The sequence below is a fragment of the Melozone crissalis genome, unplaced genomic scaffold, assembly GCF_028551555.1.
Source record: "Melozone crissalis strain CALT ecotype California unplaced genomic scaffold, PUWL_Pcris_2 ptg000042l_1, whole genome shotgun sequence".
Classification (NCBI taxonomy): Eukaryota; Metazoa; Chordata; class Aves; order Passeriformes; family Passerellidae; genus Melozone; species Melozone crissalis.
The window spans coordinates 36,968,549-36,984,004 of NW_026535820.1; the positions used below are offsets into that span (position 1 = coordinate 36,968,549).

The 15,456-nt window shown below is 37.8% G+C and overlaps 1 protein-coding gene across 1 annotated transcript in view; it reads left to right on the forward strand.

Annotated features, from left to right (window-relative positions):
- GALNT1 (polypeptide N-acetylgalactosaminyltransferase 1) overlaps positions 1-13,740 on the forward strand; it is an 86,804-nt gene extending 73,064 nt beyond the window's left edge. Inside the window, exons 9-13 of the mRNA XM_054284693.1 lie at positions 624-804; positions 7,903-8,042; positions 9,028-9,126; positions 9,885-10,019; positions 12,370-13,740. Coding sequence (XP_054140668.1) covers positions 624-804; positions 7,903-8,042; positions 9,028-9,126; positions 9,885-10,019; positions 12,370-12,516 — 702 coding nt within the window. The 3' untranslated portion in view covers positions 12,517-13,740. The remainder of the gene's footprint in view (positions 1-623; positions 805-7,902; positions 8,043-9,027; positions 9,127-9,884; positions 10,020-12,369) is intronic.
- Positions 13,741-15,456: the final 1,716 nt, after the last annotated feature.

Genomic DNA, 15,456 nt, shown 5'->3' on the forward strand with positions numbered 1-15,456 from the left:
GTTTCATGTGCCAGTGACATGTGAGCACCTCTGTTACAAACCCTCTTATCTTGCTCCTTACTAACTTCAGGGGTTCATTTGGTTGTGGACCTAACCAGTGGTATTCTCATTTTTGTTCCTACCAAATGGCACCATTTCCTTTAATTTTGTTAGCAGAAGGTACATAGGTGGGAATTCTGAAGTACTTCAGCTTTCTGAATCTGCTATTTTTTAAGATCCAAGATAAAACTGAAAGTATTTTCAGAGACTTGGGAAGTGTGTGGGTTCTTTTACGTGGATATTCTGTTTTATAATGGACTAGTTTAGACACCTGTTAGTTCCTGTGATTCATGTGAGCCTTTTCCTTCCTTTGTGGTCAGCTTGCCCTGTTCTTTAAAGTAATCTCTGGCTGATGTGGTATTGCTTCAGGGGCTGAAGTACTTTCATATGCTGCCTTGCTTGGGCTTGTGAGCATCTTTAGCTGTTGAGCAGGAAAAAACATGCAGTTCTCTTCCAAGCAGCATGCATTTGTTCAAGACCTCAGTTAATGTTGTTTCCCCACCTTGAGCAGAAGCAAGTGATTAATGTTTTGGAACTTTTTTTAACAACTTGTAACTATGCAATAATTGTTCTGTTGCTTCCAGATCTGGCAGTGTGGTGGCACTTTGGAAATTGTAACTTGTTCACATGTTGGGCATGTGTTCAGGAAAGCAACACCATACACTTTCCCAGGAGGTACAGGGCAGATAATCAACAAAAATAACAGGCGGCTTGCAGAAGTCTGGATGGATGAATTCAAAAACTTTTTCTACATTATTTCCCCAGGTGAGCAGGTCTTTGGTTATGAGAAATACTTATTAAAAATTAAAATATTGCTACTACTGGGAAATAAAGTGAGTATTTGTATAAGAATGTTATTGCTTTGAAGTTTGTTAAGACAGAACTCACTTAAGGTGTACAAAAAGTAAGGTCTTAATTGAAAAATAATTTTGTTAGACAGAGACATGCCCTGAAGGGGTTTTTGTTTGTTTGCTTTTTAACATGAACATGATTTATGAATGAGCTTCCTATGCAATAGAATTGAAGCTCAGTGGAACATCAAAGAGCTCAGTTGTAGTGCTGAAAATTAGCCATCCAAAGTCATATTGCGATGTGCTGAATTTTGGGCTCTGGCTCCCATGTTGTAGGCATTCCATGTTGAATGCATCACAAGTGATTTAAGTGAAACACAGAAGGAGGAGTGGCAAAAGTGAATATCTTCTGTCTTGATAGAATTTGTATTTCACTATCTAGAGTATAGGGGCAAGTTGCCAATATAATTGACTGTGATGGTATTTATTATTGTTTTTTTATGTGGCTGTTAGCAAAACAAGAGGATGTAAAATATGTGGGAAAATTTCCTGTAAAATCAGATTTTCTGCAAAAAATTCAGGAGAAGAAAGGAAGCCTGGGAAATATTGAATTATTACTTTCATCTACAGGTTATTTTTGTTGTTGCATAAAAAGACAAGCTTCAGGTAGCAAAAGCCAACCTTTCTAAATACTTGAGCCATTAGACTTTATGTACTAAGTGGTAGTTTTATATACCACATCTGTTTTTCCAAAGACATTTCTTTAAAACTAGTATTTCCTTATGACCTGCTTATTAAACCTGCATTACTGTTGACATTTAAAAGCTGTAATACAATGTAATATGAGTCTGAACAGTGTCAAATTTTAGATTATGGATTTTACAGACACTTCTGAAAGCAACTGACATTGTGGATTCACAGTGGTTTTTTCTTAAAAGAATGCTTTACTCAAATGAGACTGTGTAAGACTTTTAATTAAAAAAAGTCTGGCTACTATTCAAAGCTTTTTTAGGTGCAAATCAGAAGCTAAAAGCTTATTGTTATTGCCCTGTTATGTAATTAATACAGCATTATGAATTCAAACATGAACATGTAGAAACGTTCAGAAAAGTTGGATATAAATATGTGCAGTCTTTTTTGGTAAAGATTGCTCTTATGCATCCATGTCAAGCTAGATTTTAAAAGGTACAAAGTTACAGGAAGACTTAATTATAAAAAATAACCAAGTTCTTCTAAAAATGTAAGTTACTGATAAGATGTGATGAGGCTCTGTTACTTTATATGTCACTTCTATATTCTTTCCATTTTGTGAGGTAAGTGTAACCTAGAAAAGGAGTTACACTCTTTGAATTTTGTAGGATTGGGGGTTTTTGATATGACTTTCATAGCATTTGCAGTACTGTAGAACATGCATGCATTCCCCAAAGACAGTAAAAATTCTGAAACAGTGAAAGTAAGTTCAGCAGTTATCTGTAACTGCACTGTATATTTTCTTTCCTTTCGAAAGATGCATGTCTGCATAATTTGTATGCTAATGGCCTGAGTGATTGTTGGGTAGGGATGTGCTCTGGCCAAGCTGCTCTGAGAGCATCTGCCCTCTGTCACATGCTCCCATTTCTGTCCCTGTGACTGTATTGGCCAGGCACTGAAGTTTGATGCCAAAAATTTCGAGTGTCTGGAGAACAGGATAATATTGTATCTGAATAAGTTGGGTTATTCTGAAATTGATTTGTTGCCTGGGGCTGTGAGGAGAATGCCCAGTACTGTGGGTCATTCTTTAGCTCTAATGAAAACCTGTTGTTCTGAGAATGAACACACAAATGTACTCGGAGCCACTCATGCCTGTCACCCTCCCAAATCCACATAATTTGTGAGAGCCATTAGGTATCAACTAGCAAGGATTACCATTTTGAGAAGTTCACAAAGAGCTTATTCTTGTAATTCTGGTATCTCCAATTTTAGCTGAGTGTTGCAGACTGTGACTTTGCCCATTGACAGCAAATAGCATCAGAACAGGTTTCAGTAAGTCCCTTAGTTGTTTAGGAACTCTGCTAGTTGTTTAGTGAATCTCTGCTAGCTTGGCTCACTTAGCTTTTCCAGATATGCTTCTAATGTAAAAATTTAAATGTATCATTCTTACAGAGTGCTAGTGTTGTAATCTTCAGGCAGAACACAGTGTGCAGCCTGTGAAACTGTTTGCTGGTACAAATGTGTACTTTCAATATTACTGTGACAGTGTCACAAGCCTTTGCAAGGAGAGAGGTGAGGATTCTTAGGCTGATGCTGGTTTGCAAGCCTTTGGTGCAGATGAATGAGGAAAAGAAGCAATCCTCTGTGCACCTAGGATTTTTCTCACTAGTTGATATGGATACGAAAAATTGCATTTTGGAGGAGAGAATATACTGACAAGCATCACTGAGCCTAGCTAACAAGACACACTTGTTTCCTCCTTTACGTTTTCTTTCCTCTTCCCCTAAGATAGTGAATCACAGAGGGATTCATCCAGGAAAGCAAATGTAAGATTCTCAGGTAGCTTTCACACTTCATGTGATCTGTGTTGTCTGGGAAAAAAAAGTCTTGCTGCTTGAATGATAGGAACTCAAGATATTTTTTACTATTGATGCAATGTAGTTAAATGGAAAGCTGCCCACTTGAAAAGTAAGCCTGAAATCCTTTCCCTCTTTTATAAGTATAACCCAATAGAAACTGCTACTTGTCTGTACTAAGCTTGTGTGAATTTTAGAAGCCACCCGTCTGCTTAGGAGTGGTTAGGTACAGATGGAGGCTGGGCAGAAACTTGTTGCAGCTGCTGCTTGGCCAGAATGGAGCCTGTCTCTTTGCAGGCAGCAGCTCCTCTCCCCAGCACTGGCTGCAGGCCCTGCTCATGAGCTGCTGGCTTTCCTTGCAGTCATGTCTTACACCAGGGCCCTGTTTCCCAGACCATTTTCACTTCAGCTTTCAGAAAACAAATCCAGCATGTGAATAATCTGTTTCCTGGCTCCAGTCATTCTTTCTGTGGACTCTGCCACTTTATTTCTAGTGCTGGTCATTCATCACTTTCTCCAGGCTAAAAGCTTAGGACTGTATTGTCCAGGGTGAGGAGGCTTCACGAGATGTTGATGTCTGTCTCACAGCTTGCTGTGAAGGGACTGCCTTGCTTTTCCTGGTGGGTGTAGGGAAGGTAATAGGGCTTCATCTCCCCTCACCTGCTGGTCCTTCATCTGCATCAGCTGCTTCTAGAACTTTGTGGATTTCTCAGGGGTGTTCCTCCTGTGGACTGGCTCCCTGGGGTTGAGTTAGAATCTGTCAGCACAGGAGGTACAGCAGGAGTCTGAAGGTGAGCAAGGGAAAGCTGCCCCTTTGGCAGCAGCAGCAGCTGCAAAGCATTAGACTGGACAGCTTTGCCCTAAAGGGTGTATTCTGAGATATATTTTGGGATGTAGTCAGGCGGTGTATTGTGCTGGGCAGGCAGAAAGCCTGGATAGACAGCACTGTGGAATTACCTAAGCAAGAGTCACCCAGACAGAGACGGGGTGCATCATCCTGAAAGCTGGGTCTGTAGGCCTTGCATCTCATCACTGCATGCCCTGGTCTCTAGCCAGGCACAGCAGGGCAGGGTTCAGTATGTAGAGACTGGAAATGGAAAATTTTAATTATGGTTGATAGGGAGGACAGAGGAGGGACTGAGTCCATATCTTGCAGTGTAGCTAAGCCTGTGTTCAAAGTATATAATAAATGTTTCCATGTGATTTTGTGTTCAGATACCAGCCCCTATTAGCATTAATTGAGAATGCAAAGGATGTAGCTATTCAAATTGGTTTTAAATAATTATTGCTTATAGAGTTTCATAATACTAAATAAAAACAAGTTATATTATTTTTATCAGAAGGCTAGATTTAGATGAAATAGTTTTCATACTCTGCTTTTGCAAATGACTGAGCAATTTATAATCATGATGATAACAACATGCTATTTTTTTCAAAGGATTTTAGCATAAATATATTGACACACATTAAACTTGGGCAAGGAAATCTTCAGCTCTTGAAAATTTGAGGATGGCACAACTGTTGCAACATGGCTGGTGCTGGCATGGCTGGATGATTTGAAGATGTGTTTTGCATTACCAATATTTTATGTTTTATATTTAAAAAAAAAATTTATATATTTTGATTATATCTTTAAACAGGTGTGTGGAAAAAAAAGCATGTGATTATCTCACAGCTAACAGCAAGCTGTGTGACAAATAGAATCATCAAGGAGGCCCAAACTTTTAAATGTAATTAGGGGTAGGGGCAGGGAGGTTGAGGAAAAATATAGTTATGGTCAAATAAACACAACAGTAGCAAAGTTTTTTAACTACTATTTCTGATGTGTGTGATATGGATACTCCATCCCTGAAAATGTTCAAGGTCAGGTTAGATGCATCTTTGAGCAGCCTGGTGTAGACAAAGGTGTCCCTGCCCATGGCAGAGGGGTTGGAATGAGATCATCCTGAAGTCCCTTACAACCCAAACTATTCTGTAATTATATGAGTCTTTCCTATATATTTTTTTTAAATGGACAAAAAGTTTGAAAAAAACAAGTGGATTTTTTTTCTGTATTCCTCATGATCCCTTTGGAATCTGGCATAATTGTCTCCTCAGAGGAAATCTGATATAATTTACATTTTGCTGTTTGGTTTTTGTTTTTAGCTGAGCCTTTGAACAAATGCCCAAAGCCCCTAGAAGCTTATATGTCCCTCTTGTAGGTATACATATAAATTTTACTGGTATGTGGAGAAAATAATGATTTAAACCTGTACCTAATTTTTGGTATGCTTTATACTTTGCTGCAGTTTTCCTTGTTTTCTTCCATTATTTTTTCCCCCCAAAAGAAATTCCCTATAAGTAACTGGCACTGCACTGGAGAGAAATACTCAAGCTGGTTTACAATAATATTGATAAGGTACCAAAAATCTTGGAAACAGAAAAATTCAGCCTTACTAGAGGACACCCCAAGGGCAACTCTAACTGTTCTGCTCTTCAGTCCTGCTGCTAACCTGCTGCTAACTGTATTCTTTGTGTATGGTTTGGTGCAGACCTGACTTCAGAGAGGATTTTTTGAAAACCTTTCTGAATAAAAATTGTTTAATGGAATACAATGTAAGAGAAAAATCAGCTGGCACTTTTTTTGTGTGTGGTGACATTTAAAATGACTTTAAGAAACAGCTTGCTTGTATGCTATTAAGTCTCACTTTACATTTAATTATTTATAGATGTAACTTTAATTCTTATTGCCATTCAGTGATGTGACAAAGCCGTAACAGTGCTGGTTTTGGGAGGTCAGTGGAGCAACCTGAGTATGTTTTGAGTCTTGTTGGATGTTGTTTGTAAAGTTGTTGTGAGAGGGGCATGATAACTCCTTCATCCATCCTCTGCTTTTTCATCACTGGAAAATGAAGAATACAGTACTTAGCTGTGGTCAGAACCTTTCTGTTCTTGCATTAGCTTTTGAGAGAGTATTGCTTTCTGGTAGAGCAAATATTTGCTTTGATGAAGATGGAGCAGCATTCTGTGGCTTGGTTTTTTTTTGGTTTTTTTTTTTTTTTTTTTTTAATTTGTCTTTTATTTCTCAGTTCTGGGATTTCTTCTGTGACTTGAAAGCCCAGACAGAAGTTTTCTGGGATTCTATACAAACAAGATTTTCTTTGCTTTCATTCCTTTACCAGTATAGCTTTCCAATATATTTATGAAAATAAAGTCTTTCATTAAAAAATAAAATCCTAAAACCCTGGCTAACATTTTTTTCTTTCTGAAATATTATGTTTTTCATTGGCATTTACAGACAGTTAGCTAAAGTTTGATCCAATTATCTGTCTCAATTGAGTAGAAAGACACCATCTGCTGGCAAGTCCATTTAACACACAGTATGCCAGCTTAGAAATGTCTCAAACTCTTTCCAAGGTCAAGAATTTTCAAGGTAACTTGCAGTCCTCCAAGTGGAGAGATTTCTGAAAAATGTGTGCAGCTGGAGGTCTGTAGTGTGGTGGCCAGCTGAGCCATATTTGTAGTCTGTTAGAGGAATTTAAATTGCTGGGGCCAGTTTTTGTTCTTTTTTTTATTTGGGTTTTTTGGTAGTGTAATGCATCTGACCTGTGTGATATGGGAGTATGGTGTGGGAAACAGAAAAAAGGACATGATGCTTGAAAAGTAGAAATTATCCTACTATTATTTATTATTGTTATTGCTTTTATTATTATTAATAATATAATAATAACAAAAACAATAATAATAATAGAATATTAATTACAATAGTGCTGAATTCAGGTGAAGCAAAAATATCTACTGTTCATGCACACTATCCTCAACCCATCTGCAGATGGGACTTGCACAAATTAATTTTCAGAGGGAATTAAAGCAACCATAAAGGAGTGGGAAGGTACAGGAAGAAGGAGCACTTTGATAAATGAGGAGCAAAGGAATAAAAAGGCAAGCAAACTACCACAAAAAAATGATAACAGTCATAATGGTGAGCATACTTCCTGCAAATGCTGCGGTTATATTGAACAAATGCTGAATTATTTAAGGTTTAGTGCTCTGTATGAAGGCTGCTTTCTGCCTGCTTCTTTGTGCAGTTAGATAGATGAAGAAGAGTCCAGCAGGTGGTACCTGGCTTACAGAAATAAATTAAATTGAAATTCTGCTTGCTCCACAGAAGGAGACTGCTGTGTTATGCTGCACAGATACGCTCTCCAGTTACCACTGGGGATAGAATGGCATTAGTTACTAAAAAGGTTTCAGCCTTGCTCCTCTATTAACTTAGTAAGCAACTACACTCAAATTGTTCCACAAACCACAGGTAAGAAATTGTCATGCACAGCCCAGATGGAGTCAATTCTATCTGTTGTGGAAAAAGAAGTCACAGGTCTTGTCAGACATGTTCATAATGCTATATTAAGCAAAACTCCCTTTGAATAGAGATGACTTTTTAAAGAGAAAGTCTTTCATGGAAGTAGTAAATTATACTGATGGATTTTCTTATGGTTAAATGGTATTTATTGGCAGACATTGAATACAACTTCTTTTTTTTTCAGGAGTTACTAAAGTTGATTATGGGGACATATCGTCACGACTTGGGCTAAGGCGCAAGCTCCAGTGCAAGCCTTTCTCCTGGTACCTGGAGAATGTTTATCCTGATTCCCAAATCCCACGCCATTACTTTTCTCTGGGAGAGGTAAGATTTCATCTTTCATATGCATCTTCCCTGTGTAAAGTACATTGTGCAGTAAGTTGTGGTTTGAACTGAGTAGTGCATGCAAGTTGTCTCCAGCAAAGTTCAACTATCTTGCACCTGTGTTTCTGTCCCATGTAGAATGACAAATCTGGCTTCTCAGTGGGGCAGACTACTGAACTTTGGTATGCAGTACTGTAATTTGAATGTTTTCCTTTTTTTCTACTACAATACAAAATGTCATATAAATGGCTTTAGAAATAATCCTTCAGAAATGTAGTTGTGCATAACATTCTGTATAATGTTCTCTACATTGAGTATGAGTGAAGTGTTGCTTGAAAGCTGTACGAGGTCAAGCAAGGTCTTTGCCTAAAAGCTGTCCTGAACTTTACCCCCAGAACCTTCACCAATGACCAACAAATTCTAGTGACCCCTAAGCCTTGCTGAGCATTTATCTCTTTTCTTTAACCTTTTTAACAGATGATGCTGTCCTAAATAAGTAGGCACCCTCTCCTCTACAAGTCACGTTGAACTAAATAGCAAGTTTTCTGTAGAGTGATTTTGTACTGTTGATTTTAAAAGAAACACTTGTAGTAGAATGTGCTTCTTCATGACTATCAAGAGACTTGGTATTCATGCCTGCTTACTATATAGTGATATAGGGACTGGCACTTTTGAAGGTTTTGGGCTGCAGACTCAATTGTGTCCATTCTGTTGTAGCTGAATCTTTGAGCAAAAAGCACCCCCAAAGTGGAAGGATCCCCCTAAGAAAGCAAAGAAACAATCATGGTTCTGTAACCTGGTAGCTTGAACATTTGCTTGAGAGTTTGGACAATGTGGACAATGATGCCTCATTGCTAATATGGGTCATTTATTTCACATAACCTCTGGTGCATGGAGAGAACTGGTGCCCCCTGTGGTTTGATAAGGACCTAATTTTCTTCTAAAAATATCAGCCTTTAGTGATGTGCTCTTTTTTCCCTCCTAGATAAGAAATGTGGAGACAAATCAATGTCTGGATAACATGGCAAGAAAAGAAAATGAGAAAGTTGGAATCTTTAACTGCCATGGAATGGGTGGCAATCAGGTGACAATTTTTAAATTTTCCTAATGTATTGAATTATTTGAGGCCCTACCGCTTATTGTGACAATTCTTGGATGTTTTCAGTAGTTATCTTCAAAGTATACTTAGGAAACCCTCATGAAAGAAAATACCTGTAAGAGGAAATGCATGAGAAGATTTGGTGTTGGTTTCTGCTTGTATGTTTTTCAGGGCTGATTGCAATACATTTTAGATCAACTTTAAAATAAAAAAAAAAAATCATGGGAGGAAAATACTTCTATGAGCTAGACTTCACCCCCTGTAGGTTCTTTGGAAATGCATTCTGGTTAGAACTCCTGATTGGCATTGTTACTTAAAAAAACAAAAACAGGCCTGTGCCTGAAATATATTTCAATATATCTTTTTCTGGGTGTCAGTTGTGGGAATTATGTTTCATCTGGTTTTTCTGTTCTACTTTCCTAATGATTCTTGATGAATTGTTTTCACATAAACAGAGATGACGTCTGTTTGGGGAGTCTCCTGTTCCTTCACAGCAAGCAATCTTCAATTCAAAAGAAGTCTGTTTTGACTGAACAGCTTGTGATTGTGTTAATACTTGTTCCTCCCCAAAAAAATTTAAAAAATCTTTCCATGCCTTGCTATTATGAGGGGAACAGAAAGCAAAAGAAAAAAAAAATGGGAATAAATGAAGTAATGCACAAATGCTCCCCTTTCCCCTCACTCCAGGAATCTTTTGGTTGAAGCAGTTCTTTTTCAGTTCCTCTCATTCTTTTTCTCTCTAGGTTTTCTCATATACTGCCAACAAAGAAATTCGAACAGATGATTTGTGTTTAGATGTATCCAAACTTAACGGCCCAGTCACGATGCTCAAGTGCCACCATCTAAAAGGAAACCAGCTTTGGGAATATGATCCAGTGGTAAGTCTTCTAAGGACTTTTGACTGTAAAATGAGGCAACTTTGGCTTTTACATGAGCCTGCAGAGCAACATATTCCAGTGTGGACCACTATTGGACAGACAAAATTGGAAACAAAGTCAGGATCATGGTCCCTCTGTTACTAATTCACTATGTAGTCACACAGTGGGCATCTGTGTTAATTACCTGGTGAGTTTGAGGGAGCTTTTGGAAGAACATTTTGCATGTGCTTTGGGACCCTGTGGAGAAATGCTATCTGACAGTGTAGTGTTGTGTTACAATCAGATCAGAAATGGAGAAGTATTTCAGGTATCCATTGGAGAAATAAGAGTAATGATAATAATAAAGTGGTGACAAATTTAGCACTCAGTGTTTTGTCTTTCACAAAGTAAAAAGGAAATACATTTCCAAGTGAAAAATGAGCATTGCAAACTGATAAAGGTGATTTTACATTTATCATGTTACATCTAAGATATATCTATACCTTAGATATACCTTAAAACACCTTTACTTAAATCATGTTCTTTCTTCTACAAGGTGCTCAAATTTACTTTGAAGTTCATATGTTGAAGTGCCAGATCTAGAAATCATTGTCCAGTGATCATTCATCTTTAATTTGATTTGCCAGCTCTAGAAATGATTTTGTGATTGAGTAATGCTTCAAGAACTCTGACTTGATGGATAATTAGAAAAAAAGTAGCTGTCTTGCTTTTTAATTTAATATCAGTCATTCCAAACGACAGTTTTGAGACAATTTGTATGAAGAATCTTGCCAATATTTGCAGTGACTGTTTTTAAAAAGAACTTTCAGATATTTAGCTACTAAAAAGTCATAATTACTACTAATTAAAAAGCAAGGTGGAGGTTATTTCTGACTAAATACACTTGCTGTAGACTTCAGTAGCTGAGGTGTTACCAAAGCCTGCAGCCTTTTAGACCAAAAGCAAATATGTGTGAATAATGATTTTGTGATTAGGATGGCAGTTAATGTGGAAGACAATGGATCTCTGCTAGGATTTCTGCACATTGCTGGCAGTTGTTGATGGGACACTGAAGAAAGCTGAAGGTTTGCAGGATTAAGTTAGTCTTGGGAGCCATTCATTTTTGGTTTTAATGTAGTTAGTTTACCTGACTTAAGCAGATAATATAAATAATACTACCACCTACAATGATTTACCAAAGAGCAAGTGCTTTTCATTTGGTTTCTACCTTATCAGTGATAATAAAAATGCATCTTTAGACATGTAAATGCAATAATCTGTCTTGCAATGATTGTCACAGACTTCCCCTTTGTTGATCCTCAGCCATAAATTTGGTTATATGTGTTTTATCTCTCTATTTTGTCAGTAGAAAATCTAGGCATAATCTTCAGAACATAACTGAAAGCTGCCTAATAAAGCACAAAAAAAAGTTATAGGGCACTTAAAAAGAACTCCCGCTCACATAGCTGAGTGATTTTTTTTTTCCTTTGGTTCTTTTTTCTTTCTTCCTCTGTTCAACTCCGTCCTTCATTCTTCAGCACCTCTATGAGTGCAGGAAATTGATATGCTCAGGTTTTTGAATTTGATTTTTTAATTACCCTTTGCTACTTGTGCACATAAGGCCACGACTTTTCAGTCATTCCCATGTCCTGGTTGAGCTGCTGAATGAGAGAGGAAATACAGGTAGAAATGCCTGTGGTGCTGTAGGCAAGTTGGTGCACTGGGCAGTAACTGTAGAAGGAGTATCTGTGGCAGGGAATGCAGCTTCTGAGGATCTCTTCTCCATGAGGATGGTGCTGAGGTGTAGATGGAGTGGTTTACCAAAGATTGCATAAGTGGGATTAGTAGGTATTGCAAAAGATATACACTTATATGAAGTTGCAGGTACTTTTCATTAAAGAACATACTTTTTAAAAAGAGCCCAAAAAGTACTGAAGGAACGTAGTGTAAGGTCAGTATTGCGTCCCCAGCTGAGGAAAAAAAATAGTTTTGAAAACATATTCAATGTGTTCATTCTGATCTGATAAAAACTACTATTATAAGTAATAACTGAAGTTGTGTATCTTACCTACTTGTAATTTCTAACTCTTCAAATATCTGTAGCCCTGTTTATAGAATGGTGGGTGTTGACAAAGAACATAATTTACAAGTTAAGGCTGTTTTGTTTTTCACAAAGCACTGTTTTTAGTGTCTACCATGTCATATAGCATGTTTAAGTGTTTTTAGGATAGGGATCTGCAGTCAATAACTACAGAGTCTTGTCTAGTTCCTACTTGTCTATGGAAAAGTTTTGATGCCAACTAGAAATTTTTTGGTTACCTTATGCCTGGTGATTCTTATAAAGCTAATTTCTTTTTATTTTCTCTTCAAGAAACTAACCCTGTTGCATGTGAACAGTAACCAGTGCCTGGACAAAGCCACGGAAGAGGACAGCCAGGTACCCAGCATCAGAGACTGCACCGGCAGCCGCTCGCAGCAGTGGCTGCTCCGCAACGTCACCCTTCCAGAAATATTCTGAGAGGTTCTAGAGAAGAGCAAGGATTGACTGGGCTACCTCGGCTGATTCTTTGGCTACGCTGTCAAGTAGCAACAGGAGAAACTTCTGCTCGGCAGAATCCGCAGCTCCTCAGCTGTTAGAACTCCTGCAGCTTCTCAGTATCTGTGAACCAGCCTTCCTGTATAAGGATGTGAAACTACCACACATAGCAGTGAAACTGTGCCCACTGATGTTTACAAGATCGAAAGAGTTTCTTCCAGCAAATAATTTAGAGAACATTTGGACAGTGGAAACATAATCAATGAAATAGTCTCTCTGAAGAGCTACATATCGTTTTAGTTTGCTTGCACATCAGTAACCTCTGCTGAAAGTGCTGTTGTAATGAAGAAAGTTTCAAGAATTCTTTTTTTCCTGGTTAGCAGTGGTAACCAGACTACTAAGTATAGATCCACAAATAAATGAAAGAGAGAGCTGCAAACCAGATTCAGTATCATGACATAAGAATTCTGTGGTTTAAAAGCAAAAAGTAAACAGGGTTTAATGAAGCTAAATCAGAACTATGAAAAGTACAATTTGTTATAGTGAAGTATCAAATTTATATGTAGATTTTATACCTCAGTGGGGGAAAATAACCAAGTCAAAAGGCAATTGTTTCTCTTTTTCAATTGTGTGATAGTCCATAAATACTTTTTTTTGTCCTGGTGAGTCTAAAATTATTTTGGGCGCAAACAAAATGAGCATAAGAATAAATTGAGCTCTTGAATGTCAGATCCACTTTCCTTTTAATTTTAATTTCTTGGCTGTTGGAATTGTATCTTTTTATTACTGTCTGAAAACTGGAGGTTAACATGCTGTCTAACTCTTTTTTTTTTCCAGACCTGCCATTTCAATTTATACTTGGGTCAGTCAGCTTATGGACTTTCATGGCCAAACAAAAGATTTAAGTACACTTTGAGATTAAGTTAACTTCATCTAAGTATGCTTTAGCGCCCAAGACTTCTACTACTGTACTACAGTTTTGTTTTCATAGCAATAAATCTTTTGTTCCTCGTTTGATTTCAGTCATCAGAAAGCCAGAAGAAAAGATACATGGTTTGGGTAGAAGATTGGCAAAACTGAAGGTTTTCTGGAGTCCTTTTTCACTTCATATTCAGATGTGCTTCATTGTCAAGTGCATATTTAGATTAGACTCTGAATTGTAATGTTGATCTGCTGCTTTTTTCTAATAAAACCTAAAGAAAAATAGTGAAATTGGCATGGTTTTTAAAGTTAACATAGCCAAAAGCAATATGACTATGTCATTACATTGGTCATTTTTTATCTGAATTGCTTTGTTTTGTTAAGAAAAATCTGTGTGGGCTGATCTTGAAAATGAGCCACTGACTGCTCAGAGTATACATTGAATTTTCTTTTGGAAAGAAAAATGAGATTTGCTTAATGGAGAGGATATTTTTATGATAAATGTCATTCTTTGGCCAACTGTCCTGTAAATCAAATTAAACCTAGACTCATGCAAAAGTTGTGTGAAATTATATTTGGCTGTTAAGGCCATTTAGATTTACTATCCCAAGTTTCTCTTGTCAGTGTTATCTCCATCATTTCTGTTGCAGTACACAAGAGTTTCATACAGAATACAGGAGAAAGGTTAAAAATTTGTACTATTACATTGCTACTTTAAAATACATAGGATGAGACAATGTGGGTTTAATATTAGATAAAACATCCAAATATCGAACTATCTTTTATTGACCCCTTTGTCTGGATAGCCCTGCAAATCTTATGAGATTGAAGGGGATTTATGAAAGTAATTTATGAGAAATATATTGAAGTATGCCAAGAAGACTTAAAAAAAGGGAAAAAGTCCATCTTAATGGTTATGTGAGAAGACTTATTCCTTCCTTATGGTCAATGAAGAGGACAAGGTGGGTGACAGTGCCAACTTTTTTTTTTTTTTTTTTTTAATCTTAGCAAACTAGCAATTTTTAGGGTGTGTGTGTAGTGGTGCCTAAGAATGTGGTATCTTTTACTCCAGAAACAATTTGCCAAACGGAAAACATTATTTTAAAAACATTTCCAACAAAGAGACTCTATATCAGAGTTGGGTAAGCTTTCATGGAGTGAGATGCAGGAGCATCAGAAATGCAGTGGGAAATTCCTGTAAGTTTTAAAAATTTCTTAATTTGTTTCAGATTGCATATGCACACAGCACATCACTGAATACACAAAACAAATTTTCACTTTGTATTTTCCACTTTTATGATCCCTGCTGTGATCTTCTGTTAACAAACCTGAAGTACCACAGCTTGGGCGGTAACTAAACTTGTAGGTAGGCCTCAGTGTTACTGTGAGTCTGCCTTTCTTAGTTCAACAAGTCATTTTACATGTTGGTCACATAGGGCTGCAGTACAAATAATTGCACAACCCAAAATGCATGTATCAAGTTGTCAGCAAGCTGAAGGAGCAGTCACATTTCCAGCCTATAGGTTGCCAGTTCCTCCCTGGTGAGCACGGGGAGGGGAAGCAGCAGTCCCAAGAGCGGCTGCAGCCCTGAGGGGTTTGGCTCCAAACCCCTCAGCTCAGCCAGTCCCATGGTGGGTACCTGGGGCTGCTTAGGGACGCCGGGCTGTGCTCAGCCTATCCATGTCTCCATGGCATGTACCCAGGAGCTGTGCTGTGTTTGTGGGCAGCACAGGACTTCTGCAAAAAATCCCTGCACCAATGGGCATTTCAAATGTTCTGTCATATTAAGCTCTTTTCATAGCCATAGAACACACATAAGAGTTATCTTAGAGGCTCTCTTGCCGCTAAAGCTCATGTCACCAGAGCTCCCAGAGCTGCTGAAAGTGATCTGCCTTAGAACTCTGCTCAGCTGTAGTCGCCCAGCAGTGGTCCTCCACTTACAGGCCCAGTGCTTCTGTATACCAGACATACTTCAGTTACAGACATACTTAATTCCTTCCC